Source organism: Mus musculus, chromosome 11 (genome assembly GCF_000001635.26).
Source record: "Mus musculus strain C57BL/6J chromosome 11, GRCm38.p6 C57BL/6J".
Taxonomy (NCBI): domain Eukaryota; kingdom Metazoa; phylum Chordata; class Mammalia; order Rodentia; family Muridae; genus Mus; species Mus musculus.
The window spans coordinates 109,815,256-109,833,514 of NC_000077.6; the positions used below are offsets into that span (position 1 = coordinate 109,815,256).

The 18,259-nt window shown below is 43.5% G+C and overlaps 1 protein-coding gene across 3 annotated transcripts in view; it reads right to left on the reverse strand.

Annotated features, from left to right (window-relative positions):
- Positions 1-12,824, reverse strand: part of 1700012B07Rik (RIKEN cDNA 1700012B07 gene) — a 39,814-nt gene extending 26,990 nt beyond the window's left edge. For 2 of the 3 annotated variants that reach the window (NM_001162428.1, NM_027038.1), the window contains exon 1: positions 12,583-12,791. In NM_001162428.1, the coding sequence (NP_001155900.1) occupies positions 12,583-12,650 (68 nt within the window). In that variant the 5' untranslated portion in view covers positions 12,651-12,791. Of the gene's footprint in view, positions 1-12,582 lie in introns of all 3 variants that reach the window. The other variant, XM_006534114.3, reaches the window with a different exon arrangement.
- Positions 12,825-18,259: the final 5,435 nt, after the last annotated feature.

Sequence of the window (18,259 nt, forward strand, 5' to 3'; positions counted from 1 at the left end):
CCCCTTTCCCCCTTTCCCCTCTTTTCTCCCCCTTTCTCCTTTTTTTCCTTTTTCCTTTTCTTTCTCTTTTCATTTCCTTTTCTTTCATTTCCTTTTCTTTCATTTCCTTTTCTTTCTCCTTTTCCTTTCTCCTTTTCCTTTCTCCTTTTCCTTTCTCCTTTTCCTTTCTCCTTTTCCTTTCTCCTTTTCCTTTTCCTTTCTCCTTTTCCTTTCTCCTTTTCCTTTTCCTTTCTCCTTTTCCTTTCTCCTTTTCCTTTCTCCTTTTCCTTTCTCCTTTCTCCTTTCTCCTTTTTCCTTTTTCCTTTTTCCTTTTTCCTTTCCCCTTTCCCCTTTTTTCCCCTTTCCCCTTTTTTTCCCTTTCCCCCTTTTCCCCTTTTCCCCTTTTCCCCTTTCCCCTTTCCCCTTCCCCTTCCCCTTCTTCTTCTTCTTCTTCTTCTTCTTCTTCTTCTTCTTCTTCTTCTTCTTCTTCTTCTTCTTCTTCTTCTTCTTCTTCTTCTTCTTCTTCTTCTTCTTTTTCGTGGACTGAAGATATTAGGCATGGGTATTTTCCTCCATGTTAAATTGTTTGTGCATCTTTTAGGATCTTCCAACACGGGTCTTCAGTGACTCCCAAGCACCCACCATCTTACTCAGCATAGGTTTTCCTGTCCTTCCTGACCCAAGTCTGCTCACACCTCCACCCTCTCTGTTACTCCCTCCTCGGTGATGTTTCAGGCCCAGAGTCTTGGTGACTTGGCCCAAGTATCTCCCTCTGTCCAGAATACAGCGGTTTCCTTCCTCATGCCCACTCGCACTCCTGTCCTCATTCTCCTGGGAATATCTAGGGTCACTTCCTTTGTATCCTGTCCATGACACCTCCCATTCCCACCTCCGGGTGCAGACCCATCTTTCCCCTGGTCATCACTTGTGAGTAAATTCCCTTTTGTAACCAGACATCCACACTTTAATGTTCAGGCAGGTCACAGGTCTTTTTTCTCTTTTATGAGATGATAGGTTCCATGAGGCCCTGGTTCTGCCTACTGTGAGCACAGGTATTTCTCTGTCGTAGAGCGCTGTGACTGGCGTGAGGTGGACAAACTCTATTTCATGAGCAGGTGGGAGCACATGGGAAGGTAGAGAGAAACAAATAAGTGATTCCAAATATTAACTAGAAGGGAGGGAGAGTTGAGGTGTGTGTGTGTGTGTGTGTGTGTGTGTGTGTGTGTGTGTGTGAGAGAGAGAGAGAGAGAGAACTACATTACTACATTTAGTATTTGGAGTATACTAAGCAAATTCTCAACCACTGAGCTATACTCTCCTTCCAACAGCCCCCCCCCCCGCCCATTTTGACATAGGGTCTCATGTAGCCTCAGTTGGCCTCATCCTTACTATGTAGCTGAGAATAACCTTGAACTTCCAGGTTTGCCTTCTGAGTGTATTTATATATGTGCCACGTGTATGTAGTGCTAGGAACTAAACCCAGGGGTTTGTGTGTTTGTGTGTGTTTGTATGTGTGCATATGTGTGTGTGTGTGTGTGTGTGTGTGTGTGTGTGTGTGTGTGTTAGGCAAGCATTCTATTAACTGAGCCACATTCCCAACCCCAACCAGCCTTTTTAATCCTTATTTTCATTTTGGTACAGGGTCTTGGTAGCTTAGCAAGGCAATTGAACTTGGAATCATCTTCCTTCAGTCTCCTAAACTGCTGAGATTACAGGCCTGAACCTCCAGGCCTGGCTTGCATTGTGTTTTTTTGATCCACCCTAAATCCACAGTCATGACCAGAAAATCAGAGGAATGCATCTCTGTCTGAGAAGATTGAGTCTGTGATTGGTTAAGGGTGCCTTGGGATTGAGTCAGAGTATTTTAGCCCTGGCTAAAGGTGTCCTGGGATTGAATCAGGCTGTCTTGGGACTGTTTAAGGGTGTTCTGTGGTGGGGTCAGGCTCGCCTAGGATTAGTCAATCAATTTTTAGGGTGTTCCATAATTGGGCCAAGGCTCAAAACTTTTCTCTTTGGTATTATAAGGTTAGTCCATCTGCAGTAATACTGAGTGATAATGTTATCTACTGGCTTTAATTATTTGTTTTTCTGCCCAAACCCAGAAATGAAGTTTGATCACCATCATCCTAAATGTGGTCACTAGGATTCAAACATAACAGACTCCTGGATGGCCCCTCCTGTCCTCATTTGTCTCTAAACTATCCACACTGATACTGGACAGACAACTGGACATTTCCTCCAGCAGCCAGATGTAAAATGTTGCATCATTTTTCTTTTATGGGTTTGAACTTGGTTTCTGACATTGTGGTTTCCACAGCCTACATTCCCTTCTGATGTGTCTCTTGTTTCTCTCCAAAGACCTAACTTAAGCAATCCCTGTATACACAGTGGTGGGAAACTAGGGAGTTTTTTTTTTTTCCAAAGGAAAACAAAATTGTTAAGCTTAGGAAAACATCTGCTCTGTGTCCACTGGCTGGATTCCTCAACATTTCTAGCAAGCCGTGACACTTGAACTGACCAAAGCCCGAGACATATTTTGGCACATTAAGAAAATCTATACTCGATAAGTAAGTGGTGATGTATTTCTCCAGGGACCTCTTCTGAAAGTGTTCCTCACACATCTTGCGATGATTCTTGTTTACAAAGCGGCAGAGGCTTTGGCAATTTACCTTGCTAGGCAAATATGCAAATCTATCTGAGCCCACAGGACTCAATTAAGCCAGACCTTGTCAAGAGGAATGGAGTCATCCGGGGCTGCTGAGTAGTTGGGACGCTCCCCGAGAACAGCTACTGACGCCTAAAAACTATTCTCATAAGATACTGATGAAAAGTAATAATTTTTAAAAGGCCCCAGAATCTAGTAATTAACAGGATGTGGCCAGATTTCTTCTCTCCGAAATTAAAAATGTTTATTACCACCCCCTCAATGTAATCAGAAAATATCTTCGGCAATCTTAACAAGTTTTTAAAAAATTATTATTAATATAAGTTGATGTGGTGCTTGCTTGTACATTGCACATACAAAGTACTGGTATTTCTCCCCCTCCCATATATGCTTTATTGAAGGGGGAACATATTATTCATTGCCTTTATGCAGCAATATTTATTTTATTTAATTTTTGGTATCTCTTCTGCCGTCCACCCAACCCTCCATCCCGCCCTGGGATCTATGCTAGTTGCTAGAGGTCCAGCAGGATCAAGCCAGTAAAGAAATCAGGAAGGTAACTGTAGTTTATGGAAGGTGCCAGAAAGAAATAGAGGAGATGCTGAGGGAGAAGAAGCTGAAATTAGACGGTTGTAAAAGGCCCTTTGACAATAGAATTTAGAGCAGAAATCCTGGAGCCCATGGCAGCCACCCAGATGGAAACTGGGCTTCACAAAGTGTGCACAGGAGAAACAAAGTCTTTGAAGCAGAGTTGAAGAGAATCTGAGGACCTGAGAGAAACCGCTGTGGTCAGAGCGGCTGAGATGGGAAGCAGCACATGATGAGGCTAGAGAAAAGCCCGAGCAGGGCACAAGGCCTCATGGGTAATAACTATGATTTCAGATCGTAGTCTGAAAGAGATGGGAACCGAGGGAAAGCGCCATGATGGAATTTGCATTTTATGAAAGTTAATCTGGCTGACCTTTGAGGAACAGACTGAAGAGGAAAAAGATGAAATAGGGAGGAGGTGGGGAGGATGCGGAAGAGCACAGGATCAGTGTCACAGGAGATGGAGAAAGGATGGATGATGGTTTTGGAGGCAGGACTGATGAAACGCGCTGATGCATCGGATTGAGGGCATTGAGAGTGGCGAGTGGATTTCTTTACATATGTATATATCCATGTGTATGTTCTGGTGCACAAGACACGGACGCCATACTCAGGAACTCCACCCACTTCATTTGAGACACGGTCTCTCATTGGCTGGAAACTTGCCAGTTAAGCTATACTGGCTAACTGCTGAGTCCTAGGGATCCTCTTGTTTTGAATTCTCCAGTGTTGGGATTGCAGGCAAATGTCACTCTGCCCAGCAATTTGGGTTCTGCACTTTGAAAGGGCGGGGGGTGGGGGGTGGGGCGCGTTGTTCTGGTGAACAACTCAATCCTTCATGCTTCCAAGGCAAGCACTTGACCTGCTAAGCCACCTCCCCAGTTTCATTGCTAGTGCTTAGAGACTTAGTAGTGGGGGTTGTTGGTGTCACTGGCTAATGGAGAACTCTTTGTTGTTGTTGGTGGTGGTGGTTTTATTGGATATTTTCTTTATTTACATTTCTAATGTTATCCCCTTTCCTGGTTTCCCCTCTGAAAAAACCCTTCCCCTATCTCCTCCCCACTCCCCCTGTTCACCAACCCACCCACTCCTGCTTCCTATCCCTGGCATTCCCCTACAGTAGGGCATAGAGCCTTCATAGGACGAAGGGCCTCTCACCCCATTGATGTCCGACTAGGCCATCCTCTGCTGCATATGCAGCTGGAGCCATGAGTCCACCATGTGTGCTCCTTGGTTGGTGGTTTAGTCCCTGGGAGCTCCAAGAGTACTGGCTAGTTCATCTTGTTGCTCCTCCTATGGGGCTGCACACCCCTTCAGCTCCTTAGGTCCTTTCTCTAGCTCCTTCATTGAGGACCCTGTGCTCAGTCCAATGGATGGCTGTGAGCATCCACTTCTGTATTTGTCAGGAACTAGCAGAGCCTCTCAGGAGAGAGCTATATCAGGCTCTTGTCAGCAAGCATGTTGGCATCCACAATAGACTCTGGGTTTGGTGGTTGTATATGGGATGGATCCCCAGGTGAGTAGTCCCTGGATGGTCATTTCTTCAGTCTCTAGTCCACACTTTGTCTCTGTAACTCCTTCCATGGGTGTTTTGTTCCCTGCTTTTAAGATGGATCAAAGTATCCACACTTTGGTCTTTCTTCTTCTTGAGTTTCATGTGGTTTGTAAATTGTATGTTGGGTATTCCAGCTTCTGGGCTAATATCCACTTATCAGTGAGTGCATATCATGTGTGTCTTTTTGTGATTGGGTTACCTCACTCAGGATGATATCCTCCAGATCCATCCATTTGCCTACAAATTTCATAAATTCATTGTTTTTAATTGCTGAGTAGTACTCCATTGTGTAAATGTAGCACATTTTCTATATCCATTCCTCTGCTGAAGGACATCTGTGCTCTTTCCAGCTTCTGGTTACTATAAATAAAGCTGCTATGAACATAGTGGAGCATATATCCTTATTACATGTTGGAGCATCTTCTGGGTCTATGCCCAGGAGTGGTATAGCTGGGTCCTCAGGTAGTACTATGTCCAATTTTCTGAGGAACTGCCAAACTGATTTCCAGAGTGGTTGTACAAACTTGCAATCCCACCAGCAATGGAGGAGTGTTCCTCTTTCTCCACAACCTTGCCGGCATCTGCTGTCACCTGAGTTTTTTATTTTAGCCATTCTGACTAGTGTGAGGTGAAATCTTAGAGTTTTGATTTGCATTTCCCTGATGACTAAGGATGTTGAACTTTTTTTTTTTTAGGTGCTTCTTAGCCTTTCGGCTTTCCTCAGTTGAGAATTCTTTGTTTAGCTCTGTACCCCATTTTTAATAGAGTTATTTGTTTCTCTGGAGTCTAACTTCTTGAGTTCTTTGTGTATATTGGATATTAGCCCTCGCTATCTACCTATTCAATGCAATCCCCATCAAAATTTCAACTCAATTCTTCATAGATTTAGAAAGAGCAATTTCCAAATTCATCTGGGATAACAAAAAACCCAGAATAGAGAAAACTATTCTCAACAATAAAAGAACTTCTGGGGGAATCACCAGCCCTGACCTCAAGCTGTACTACAGAGCAATTGTGATAAAACTGAATGGTATTGGTACAGTGACAGGCAGGTAGATCAATGGAATAGAATTGAAGACCCAGAAATGAACCCACACAACTATGGTCACTTGATCTTTGACAAAGGAGCTAAAACCATCCAGTGGAAAAAAGACAGCATTTTCAACAAATGGTGCTGGCACAACTGTAGGTTAGCATGTAAAAGAAGGCAAATATATCCATTCTTATCTCCTTGTACAAAGCTCAAGTCTAAGTGGATCAAAGAACTCCACATAAAATCAGGGACACTGAAACTTATAGAGGAGAAAGTGGAGAAGAGGCTCGAACATAGGGGCACAGGGGAAAAATTCCTGAACAGAACACCAATAGCTTGTGCTGTAAGATCAAGAATCGACAAATGGGACCTCATAAAATTACAAAGCTTCTGTAAGGCAAAGGACGCTGTCAATAAGACAAAAAAAAAGCCACTAACAGGTTGAGAAAAGGTCTTCACCAATCCTAATGGAGAACTCTTAAGGACAGTTTTCATAGGGAGCTTGGGGATGAAGACACAAGGAGCTTGTAAGTTGGGAAACCCATTGCTCGTGCTATGAAGAAACGAAACCTTTTGGCAACACTTCATTCGAATGCCAAGTCTTGTCATTTATTGCTGTAACTCTTAAAGCCATGCTAGAAATATTCAAAAAACAACAGGCCACAGAGCTTGAGACACCTAATCTGGGGCATGGAGAGCGATTCAGGGATTGACAATGCATTTAGCAAATGGTGTAAGGGGTGCAAGTGTGCAAATGTAGGTTTCTCTTTCTTGCGGTTTGCCTGGTCAGATCTTGTTATTGCTTTTGAACTAACTGGGATCCAGGACATGTTAACCAGGCTCAAGGACAGGCAGGTACAGGGAGAGTGTCAGCTGTGCTGAAAGGGATGGTCAGAGCATCTAGAGAGAGCAAGGATGATTCCAAAGGGAAGAAAATGAGCCAGTAAGATGGCTTGGTGTGGAAAGGAGCTTGCTGCTGAGTCTGAGGGCCTGAGCTTGATCCCTGGGGGCCATATAATGGAAGGAGAGAAGAGACTCCCTCCCTCCCCCTCCCTCTCCTTCTCCCCATCCCCCTTACCCCCTCTCTCCCTCCCCTCACCAAATAATAATAAAAGGTAAGAAATAAAAGACAGACAGAGAGTGCCTGATACCCGTAGATGACACAACTTAATCATTGCTCTCCTTGTTTTCAAGGACATGTAGCTCAGAGCTTTAAATTAACTTACTCTTTACAGTGAATTTTTTCCTTTATAAACCAAGTATTTCACAAAAGGTGATAGCCCCAAAGCCATCTGTAGCATAATTCAGCAGAGCTGCCTTCGTATGAAATGTCACCAGCCTGTTTGCTCTCCTGCCAGCCTGCCCACTTCCGAGGACACACTGTCCGGTGCTCAGCCTTGCTTATCTCTACTTCTGTTTGCTCTTCTGACGGGGTTCGTGGTACTTTCAGGAAGCGTAATATTTGGATGGTGGGTTAGCAGGTGAAAGAGCAGAATGAGTAAATTTGAGGTGTACAGAGGGCAAGGCACCTGATCTGGAAGAATGGATGGTTGCAGGGGTTTCTATTTTGTGCATCTAGAATCTTGGCACTGTGCAGGGCCCAGTTCTCTGTGATTGGTACAATACACTTGAGCTTTGGAGTGAGAGAGAAGCCTGTCTTCAGTGCTTAGAGCCACTGATCTCTGCTTTGTAACTTTAGGCTTGTGACTTCATGTCTCTGAACCCGTGTTGCCATCAGTAAAGTGTGGATAATTATAGATATGCAAATTGCAGGGACAATGGGACATTGGGGAGAGTAATCACTATAACTCAAGTAAAGCGCTTAGCACACTACTTAATCATGCTGGGAAGCACCAAGCCTATTCTGCCCATCATATTCTAATTATTGAGTTTGCTAACATGGCTGCTGGTTTGATGGGAAATACATTCAGGGTTTGGAACCCTGATGTCACGAGTGGAGGGAGTTGAAGTGATGAGGGAGTCTCTCTACTGTACTCAGCAATGGTTGTAAACAGGAAACTTCCGGCACGTTGTACTCATTCAGTTTTCAAGCTCAATTAAAAATGTAAAATTAAACAATTAAGGGTGGGTGGGCATGGGTAGGTGGGTATATTATGGGCATAGAAGCTTGTGATACCAACACCAGGAGAGTCAGGAGGCTGAGGCAAGAGTATCCTCAGTTTGAGGCTTATCATTGGCTCCTTTGGAGAGCTGCTATCATGGGGGCAGAGGAGGGAGATAACTTAGTTGGTGAAGTGCTTGCCTTGCAAGCCCGAAAGAACCTGGGTTTGATCCCTGAAGTTGGTCAGCCACCCTACCCTACTTGGCAAGTTCCAGGCTAGTGTTTTATAAATCAAGATGGATGGTACCTGAAAAATGATACTACAGATTCCTCTGTGGCCTCCAAAGGTCCATAAACCCGTGAGGATGCAGTTGTCATGGATACAGAGAGAGAGAGAGAGAGAGAGAGAGAGAGAGAGAGAGAGAGAGAGAGAGAAGAGAGAGAGAGAGAGAGAGAAACTTCTGTGGTCAAAATGAGCCCTTTCCTATACAGGGTAGACTGTTAGAACCAGGACAGAGCCACACACCCATCTGAGGTGGCTATGCTCAGCCATGACTTTGAAGGCCATCTTCCCCATGTTTCTCTTCCTTCTCCAGCTCCATGCCTGACTCAGACAATTCTGTTTCAGTCTTAGACCTTTAACAAGTGCATAGTCACAGTCCTTTGTCATCTCCCTGGCTCCTGAGTGTTTGTTTTTTATCCTCAGCTGGCCTATCTTGTCACCTGGTGATGGTAATGTTGTTTACCACCAGAAGGATCTTATGAAGATAAAGTAACCCCAACATGAACAGATTTGCCAGGAGGGACAGAGACTAGCCACAGTTACCACCAGAAAGCCTTGTTAAGTGGTGGGCATCAAAGTGACCTTCCTAATAACAGAGTTATCATTGAGTTCTTGGGGAAGTGAGAAGGACATATATCCTCTTGGAGGAGGTGGCCCGCTATCATTGGGCTGCTTAGTCTAGGCAACACAGAGGTAGGTACTGATGACATGATGCGTTAGGAAGTAGTTTCTGAAAGATTGCCTGATGGTTCAGTGGGGTAAGGCAATGAGCAATTAATGTTTCCTGAGACCGTGGAGATGGTGCAGTTGCCACGAGGCATGAGGGTCTGAATTTGGATCATCTCTACAATCCTACAGATGGAGACTAGTGGATCCCCAGAGCTCTCTGGCTAACCCACCCTCAGTAGATTTGATACAGGGTTCAGTGAGAAACATGCCTTATAAAATAGGGTGGAGAATTAAAATACAAGAAGAGACATGTGACATTGGCTTCTGGCCTACACATGCACATATGTGTGCATGCATCTCCCTGCATGTTGACACAGAAATAAAGTTGTACACATGTAAACACCACGACACATACATATGCAATGCACTCATGCATACACCAAATGTACAGCTTCTCTTATGTTTCACAGTAGTGGCTAAGTACACGGAGCTGCTATTTGCTGAGATCTGTAGGGTGATTCTAACACATGATGATGCGTTAGGAAGTAGTTACTGAAAGATTGCCTGATGGTTCAGTGGGGTAAGGCAATGAGCAATTAAGAATGTTTCCTCAGGTGATTCTCCCCACATTCAAGAATTCTGCAAGCATAGGTTCAAACGGCTATATATTGAAAGGCTTCAGAGGGAAGAATGCATAGATCCTGCACATGGAAGAATGCATAGGTCCTGCACATGGGTGGACTTATTTTCCTTGCCCTCATCACCTCAACAACACAGCATCACAATAATTTCCATTGTATCAGGAAGACTGAGTGTGCAGAGGTGGCATGCAAATGCTACACCACGTGTTTCCTCCTGTTTTCAAATCGATTCTTTGATGATTTCATGCGTTTACAATATATTTTGTTCATATCAACTCCCCTATTCCCCCTCCAACTCAACACAGATGACCTACCACACTCATTTCCCAACTTCATGACTGCTCTTCATGGTCCACTGAGTCCAATCTCTACTGCCCTTTCGTGCATGGGTGTTGGTCTACCCACGGGAGCACAGCCAACCCAACAAAGACCAGTTCCCTGAGGAAAACGGATCTCCCTCTCTTAGCAGCCTTCAACTGCTAAAACTTCTCAGCTAAGGCTGGGACCTCATGAGCCTCCTTCCCATTTATGTTGGATGGGAGTGGGTTTGATCTTATACAGATCTTATGCCGGTAGGCATAGCTGCTATTGGCCAGTGATTACAAAGGCTCTGCTGTGTCCGGAAGGCATGGCTTCTCAGAAGTCCTCTGTCACCTCTGGCTCTTACCACCTTTCTGTTAACTCCTATGCAATATTCCCTGAGCTACATATGGAGGAGCCCACTATAGATAACTTATTCATGCAGACTTATAGTTTCACAGTTCTTCATCCTCTGCCCTCTGACCAGTTGCTTGGCTTCTGTATTGATTGCCATACTCTGTGGAAGTAGAACCAGGCACCCAGGGACAATTGTCTATACATAGATGAGTACTGACTTGTCTCTGGCATCCAGCTAAGTTGAGCCAATGGGCTGCTCCAGTGGGATCTGAAAAGATGCTAAAAAGGGCAATAAAGCTAGTGTTTATATCTTAACCTGAGAAGAAGGCTTGGGGTCCTTAGGACTTTAACTGAAGGTTATTATTCCTCTTTGTATAGTCTCTTCTGAATTTGATGCCTATTCCCTGAGTTCAGCAGGCCTTGGGCCTTGGGTTGCTAGTGGTTTCTTACAGTATTCCTACATTTCTATGGTATCTTGTTTTGATTTATTTTAGCTTGATTTCTCTGCTGCGTTTCCCTTTCCTTCTCTTTTCCTTTCCATATCCTTTCTCCCTTCCTTCTCTACTCCCCTCTTTTATTTTCATAGCCCTGCCTGTCTTTGAACCCATGATCACATCTACCCCAGCTTCCCAAGCTCTGGGATTATAAGTGGATTATAGTGGTGCTCCATTACACCTGGCATGAATTATCCTATTTTGAGTCAATGAAAAGTGATGGTGTGTCCAAAGACATTGAAACAAATTAGGATGGCTAAAGTAGGAAATGAAAAAAGGGAATCACGGTTAATGTTCTAAACCTCAAGATGGAATTTTGAGCCCACAGCAAGATATCATTCCAGAAATAAGCCCCTATGGAGAAAGAACATGGTTTTCCAAACATCTATAGAGTATTTTTTTTTAATATGCAAGGAGTCCAGCTAGATCCTGTAGGATCAATGTTACTGTATAGAGCAAACAGAGAAAACGACTGATGAAAATTTTTAGTAGAGAGGAAGAAGAAATGGAAAATATTAGCAAGGGAGGAGTGAGGAGAGAGGAAGGAGGAGGGAGGAAGCAGAGATACTCTGAGAGAGTACAACTGGTCATTGAAGAATGGGTATGAACTTCCTCCCTCTATCACCCTTAAGCAAACTTGGGACAGAGATTGATGATACATTAAAAACTCAAGAACCCCTAGACAGTGTGAGGAAGTGTTTATCCTTCCTAGCATCCCTACTGTGTCCACCATGGCTGAGAAGGGGTCCTCATAGTCTGGATCTTCTATCTCTGTTAGAGGTTACCCATGTGCCGAGGACAGCAATCTTAGCACAGCCTTGGGACCAGGGCAAGGCAGCAAGAGGGCATAGAGAGCAAGGGTCTGAGCGAATGTGGAGGCCACAGGGACCTTGGGTGTGAGCAGCAGATGACAGCATGGTATTCTACAAAGAACAACAGGGTCAGCTCAACCCCAGCAAACACAAGTCAGATGCTTAGGGACAACGGCAGTCTAGCCAAGGACACCAAAGGCTCCAAGGACCTTTGCGACAGGGCATTTCCACTTTTTTCTTCACCTGGTAGAGTGGGGAGCTTGCAGTCTTTTCTCGGCGACTGGTTGTACCTACCCAGAATTGCTCTTCCTCCTTCCCTGCTAAGCAATGCTTTCTAGGCCCTTTTCCTATCCTCTGGAAACTTCCTTTAGTTGTTGTTTTCCCTGCCTGGGTTTAGAAAAGAGGAATGGGCAAAGGGACTCCTGAGAGGGGAAGGTTCATTCCTTGAACTTAGTAGCTATTTTCTCAATGACGTTTGAGTTTATATAAGTGACCGGTTATGATGTAACAGGGGCATCATAATTAAACCTCCACTGACAATTTCCAATCTTCTCCATTAGAGTAGATGGTGGCTCCGGAGGAAGTGAGCAATGACTTTATAAAGAAATAATGAACCAGGTATTATGACACATGCCTTGAATCCCAGTGTTTATGAGGCAGAGGCAGGAGAATCTCTCTTAGTTCTAGGCCTGTCTGTTCTATATCATGAGTTCTAGGCCAGATGAAACTACATAAAGAGACCTTGTCTAAAATGCAATTATAATGAATTTCATCTTCTTAGGAAAATGTGCGAGTGTTTTCTGTACATTTTAATTTCATTTTTGGATTCTCTCACAAGGATGATCCTTTCCTGGACTGTCATTTTGACCCATGGAGTCAAGATAATAGGTGAAGCAGGGAGCTTTTGTTGAACATAATCACTACTTCTACTTACAAAGTAATTTTCAATACAAAGGCACTAACAGAAATTAATACAAAGAGACAAATGTCTATCTACAAAACAAAAGCATCATTTTGATTTGTCCTCTCTGTGTTAAAAATACTGGGTGGATGACTGACCTAACCCTTCTGCCTGCCTCGGGAAATCTGTGGTACCCCCATCCTTTGCTCACACAAAGCCAAAGAGAGAGACATGAGCAATTACCTGATGCTGTCCTGTGACGTCAAGCTCTGGCTCGTTTGGGCGCTCTTCCAATTATTGAAATGGGACATTCTCAAGATGGTGTCCAGACTCAACAGTGTTGACGGGGGTTTTGCTATTTCCTTCCTTCTTAGCCGTTGCCTTTATACAAAACCCCAGGATTTGTGGAGATTGCTCTCCATCCTTTCTCTGGCATCCTAGATCCTGACTCTGAGGCTCTGGACTCCTTTGGAATGTTAACATTGTGATGCTATGGAAAGGGTGTTGGCAATGTCATCCCTAGGGTTCCGAAGAACAGGCACTAGAGGACAGATGTTAGCCCTGTGTGTTCTCTGCACATCTTCCCTGGCTGTGTTCTATAGCCCATGACACTTGAGGGAAATGTTTCCCTTGGTCGGCTGAAGAATGGGTGTGGCACAAACACACAACCCTGCTTTTGCCTTCGTTCTTCTGATCCAGAAGCATCTGAAGTTTTAAAGATCACTTTTCTTTAGCTTAGAACTCTGTCCACCTCTGAGAGGGGGGGAGGTCCCCGTGCCAGCAGCAGCAACTATGAGAGTTAATGTGCAATTTTGGTTGAGGAAACCACTACCTAGCTTTCACAGTGCTACCAGAGATGACCACATGAATCACATCAAATGTGCTGTGTTCATAATTTCTGTCATGGTTTTCTTTCTTACCCATAAAGAGTTGTGTCTCTCCCTCTCCTCTCCTCTCCTCTCCTCTCCTCTCCTCTCCTCTCCTCTCCTCTCCTCTCCTCTCCCATCCCCTTCCCTCCCCTGCCCTCTTTTCTCCTCTCCCATCCCCTCCCCTCCTCTCCTCTCCCTCTCCTCTTCTCTCAACACCTTGTCTCTTCTTCCTCCTCTTTCTACGGTCTCTTCTCTCTCTCTCTCGAATTCAGTTCCTATCTTGCTACATATTATGATCAGAGATTATAATCTATGTGGCTTTAAATAAATTCACTGGAGCATCCTTTGTAGCCTGGACTGTGTTCAGTCTTTGAAACTATTTCCTGGACAATTGGAAAGAATGTAGATTATCATAAGAGTAGATAGAAAGTTCTGCAGACGTGACCACGATCAACTGTCTTATGTTTAACTTCTACCACCATTATTCATTTCTTGATGACTTAATCAATTTTCAATAGTTTGATATTAACATCATATTTTAAAACATTCACAGTTTTATACTTCAGTTGGCTTTTGATTTCAACACACTTCGTTTAGTAGACAGCACACACACACACACACACACACACACACACACACACACACACAGAAACACCAAGTCAAACGCTGGCTTGGCTATTGTTCAAACCAATGATTTAAGCCTATGCTCTTGATGGTTCCCAGCTCAAATTTGTCAATTTTTTGATTTGCTCTGAATAGCTTTCTGTCTCACTAAATAATGTCACAGTCTGAAATGTATTTAATTGTCTATGATGAAAGTGTCTTAATTTTATTAGTATTTTAAAACCATAACTCATGTTTCTTTGTTCTGATTTCTTTTTTGGATTGATGGTTTGTTTTTCTGGTTTTTTGTTTTGTTTTGTTTTGTTTTGCTTTGCATCAATTCTTTATTCCCGTTTTCCTTTACAGAAAGACAAATCTCTTCAGTGTGTTTCCTCTCTCACAATATTCTTCTAGAAGTTACTTATTCTACTTAATGAGCATTTCAATGGGGAGCTTATTTTAACATGCTATGCAAGCAAAACTCTTTCCTCAGGTTTATTAGGAGCCTAAATTTTGAGCATTTTAATGTCAAGGAAGTGCTTCGTTTAAATCAATGTCTACTTAAACTAAGTTTTCCCTCAAGCTGCTACCATTGCTGGTTATAACAATTGTCATTATTTGTTTTTATCAATCTGACACAAACCTAGACACATCTGGGTAAAGGGAATTTTAGTTGAGTTGCCTCCACCAGATTTGTCTATGGTCATGTCTGTGGGTATCGTTTTCTTGATTGTTGATTGATGTAGAAGGACCCAGCCCACTGTGGGTGGCTCCATTCCTAGGCAGGTGGACCTAGGATGTATAAGTAGGGTAGCTGAGGAAGCCAGAGGAAGCAATCTATTAAGCAGTATTCCTCTGTGGTTTCTGCTTCAAGCTCTCCTGCCTTGAGCTCTTTGCCCTGGCTTGCCTCTGGTCTGGATGACAGACTGTAACCTGTAAGATGTAATAAACCCTTTCCTCCTCGAGTTGCTTTGGTGATGGTGTTTATCACAGCTACAGAACGCAAAGGAGACCAACCGTATATATTAATATTCTAACCGTATATATTAATATTCTAACATATTAGAAGTGCATTTCTGGACCTCATTTTTGTTTTACTCTGATTGTAACGCAGTCCGTAAACAAAATCACACAGATAGGAAAGGGATGCTCCAGCAGCCTCATAAATATCTGAGGGAAGCGATGAAAGATGTGAAATTCTGCAAGGCAAGAGAGCCTTGATGGATTCAGGCCAAAAGATTAAGAACCTTTAGAGCTTGGAACACATTTTCTTTTACTTTATGTGTTTGTTCATTAAGAAAAACTCCATGGAACACTGAGACACTATAATATATGGTTTATTTTTTATAATTTTTTATTGCACTTGCATTCAGACAGTTAACAATATATTCCTTCTGACTATGTCACCTATTATGTGTCCTGTGATATGTTGTTGCTTCCAGCCACTGGGTAGATTTATTTATTCTTTCTTTATTTAGAGACATTGTCTTACTGTGTAGCTCAGGCTTGGCTACGTTCCATAGCAGCAGTTACGTTCAGTTACTGGACAGTAATCCAGATACTGGAGAAAAGGGCCAATAAGAAAAGTAAGACATTGTCATTTCTTTTGTGGGATAAAACTTGTGGAAGATTAGTCATTTCACAGAGCGGGGATTGTTAAATCCCATCACCGAACACGATGCTCTTCCTTACTGGGCAAACATTAAAGAAATTATCTGTAAACATAATTAACCTTAGATAGCAAGCCCAAGCCAGAGCAAATCCCAGCCTGAAGAGGGGAGATGGGAGTGAATTACTATTTCTAGAATAGTAAGCAAACAATCAAATGTTGCAAGTTAAAATCCTTCTAAAGGCTATGCCTCTACCCCTATTCACATCTCCCCAGATGGCAGAGAACGAAGCTTGGTCCAGGGCAGCCATATCTGCTTCCCATCTTCTTCTCTCCCATTTCCCTTTGCCTGTCTCATTCCCAACCTCTCCCCCCCAAGACTCCATGGAGGGAAAGAAGGAATCTCAAACACAAGCAAAAGTAGGGAGGTCTAACAGTGTGTCGAAGACCTCCTCAGGTCTGCGGCTGGCAGGTGTTTGTAGCTTTTATCTGTGAGTCTGGGTAAGTCACTCACCTTCCCTGTGCTCTGGTCTCTTCATCCTCATAATGGTTCCTCCCCAAGAAGTGACCATGAAGGTTAAAGAAGCTAACAGCTCAGGGACACAGAAAACTACAAACCAGTTGTCCAATAAACAGTAGCTATTGTTCCAGGATCAAAATCTTTTTGCTAGTTTAAGAGGATTGGTGGAAAGATAAAACAGGAAACACAATGTAAGTTAATTAAAATATCATCTGTATTCGTAGGTGCATAAAAACATGTATAGGATTTCCTAGCTTATGGCTTACTCTATCATTATTGCTTTGTTTTATTTTTTCCAAAATGACTGTGTACTGCTTGTGTTTAAGGACATTCTGAGCTTGTGTGTTTTCTGCATGCGGATTCAAACAATCAGACTGTAATTGAGAGAGTTCACAGTTGAGACCGGCCATCTTTCTGGCTTCACATTGTTGGGAGAAAGCCATTCAGACAAGTAACCTTTGTCTAACAGGAAGCCTTTCCCAGAATTCTAAGGCGTCTTGGTGCATAGAAAGGACTTCACAGTTCTCAACAGTGCCCGGGGTAGAATTTCATCAGAGAAAATCAGATCATTTCCCAAGGCCCTTAGGGAACAAACTATTTAGTATTCTATTTATTGGGGGGAGAGAAAGAGAGTTGGATCACAGTCCATAGGGAGTGGAAACCAGACACTCTACCTAATAGCGTAGGGTATCCAAAACACTCTTGCTTAATCCTCTATTCCTCTGATGTTTCTTGTCCTTCTTTAAAAACAAGGAACAAAATTGTTCTTCTAGTTTTAGGGGAAGCAACCATGGCAGATTTCCTGAGAAGCCTCCATTTTGTGCCATTGTTTCGGTTGTAATTATTTATCTCTGCTCTCTTCATTTGGAGAAAACAACCCCACGGCATGCCTTTTGACATCTCATGTGACTTTTGACTATTGGGTTAGATACTTCAGCTATGTGCCAGCTCTAAGTTGTGCTGATGTGGCAATTGCAAACTGAGACATAAATACTGAAGCAAGAAATAGTATCAAACCAACTTTTAATGCCATGTCATTATACCTATGTGTGAGAGATGTACCATCTTTCAACTCTCACCCGAGAAGCATCTGTTTGCAGTAGATAGCCATTAACTGAGAGACCCACAACTGGTCACGATGCAGAGCTTATCTGTGAACTGCTCATCCTTAAATAAGCCTTCTCTATTATATAACCTCCTCCCTAGACTCAGGGATCATGGCAGACGAGGGGACAGAAAGAGTTGAAGATCTAGAGGTGGTAGATGACCATAACAGCATGGTGTTCTCTGGATACGGTGTGCTAGCTGTCCCTATAAACTCACAGTGACCATGACAACATGTACAAGTTCTGAGCAAGCCCAAGCCAGACCAAATTCCAGGTGGGAATGAATTCCTGCTCCTAGAAGAGGAGCTATTGGCAATGGATGGCTGCCAGGAGAGGGAGAGTTAAGTAGTTTTTAAGGAGTGTAGCCCCTGGTGAGTTTATCTCCAGTGGAAGGCCACATGGGCAAAGATACATCTGCAGCACAAATTGGACAGACAGACACACAGACAGACAGACACACAGACAGACACACAGACAGACAAACAGACACACCGGAGGACACAAAGCAGAGAGGGTAGGGAAGGTGGTTGCGGTGGGTGTTCAAGGAGTAGGGGTGAGGGAGAGGATAATGACGATGAAAACGCAAGGCTTGAAATTCTCAAAGAGCTAATATCACAACAACAAGAATTAAAAACTGAAGCAGGGACTGGAAGATGGTTTAGAGAACACAAGAACCCCATCTCAGATCTTCAGCACCCAGATAAAAATCCAGATGCAACAGCTTGTACCTGTGATCCTAGGGCTGGCCAAGGAAAGGACTGGAAGGCTCCCAGGGCTGACTGGTCAGCTAGTTATGCTGGAATGGTGAGCTCTGGGTTGAATGAAAGGTCTTTAAAACAGAGAAACTGCAAAGGACGTGCTAATTCTTTTACACATCCAACCCAGGGGACCAGCAAAGGAGGGGATGGGTGATGGGCAGGAAGCTACCAGGAAGGGACTCAAAAAATTTCCCTTCTTTCCACACACCAGAAGCCCTAAGAACACTGAGGCTGCAGAGACCAATGGCTTCCGTTCACCTTTGCTGCACACAGCACCTCCAGGTGTCTCCTAGCACCAGACAGATGGGAGACTTCCCCCTTTCAGTTCAGCACAGCTAAGCCAGTAATTCGGTCCCTTAATGAGTATTGCTCTCAACACTACCAATCATAGAAGCGTCTTTTGCAGTGGGCAGTCGTGATGGTAGAGACTCATCACTGGTTAGAATAAGTGACTT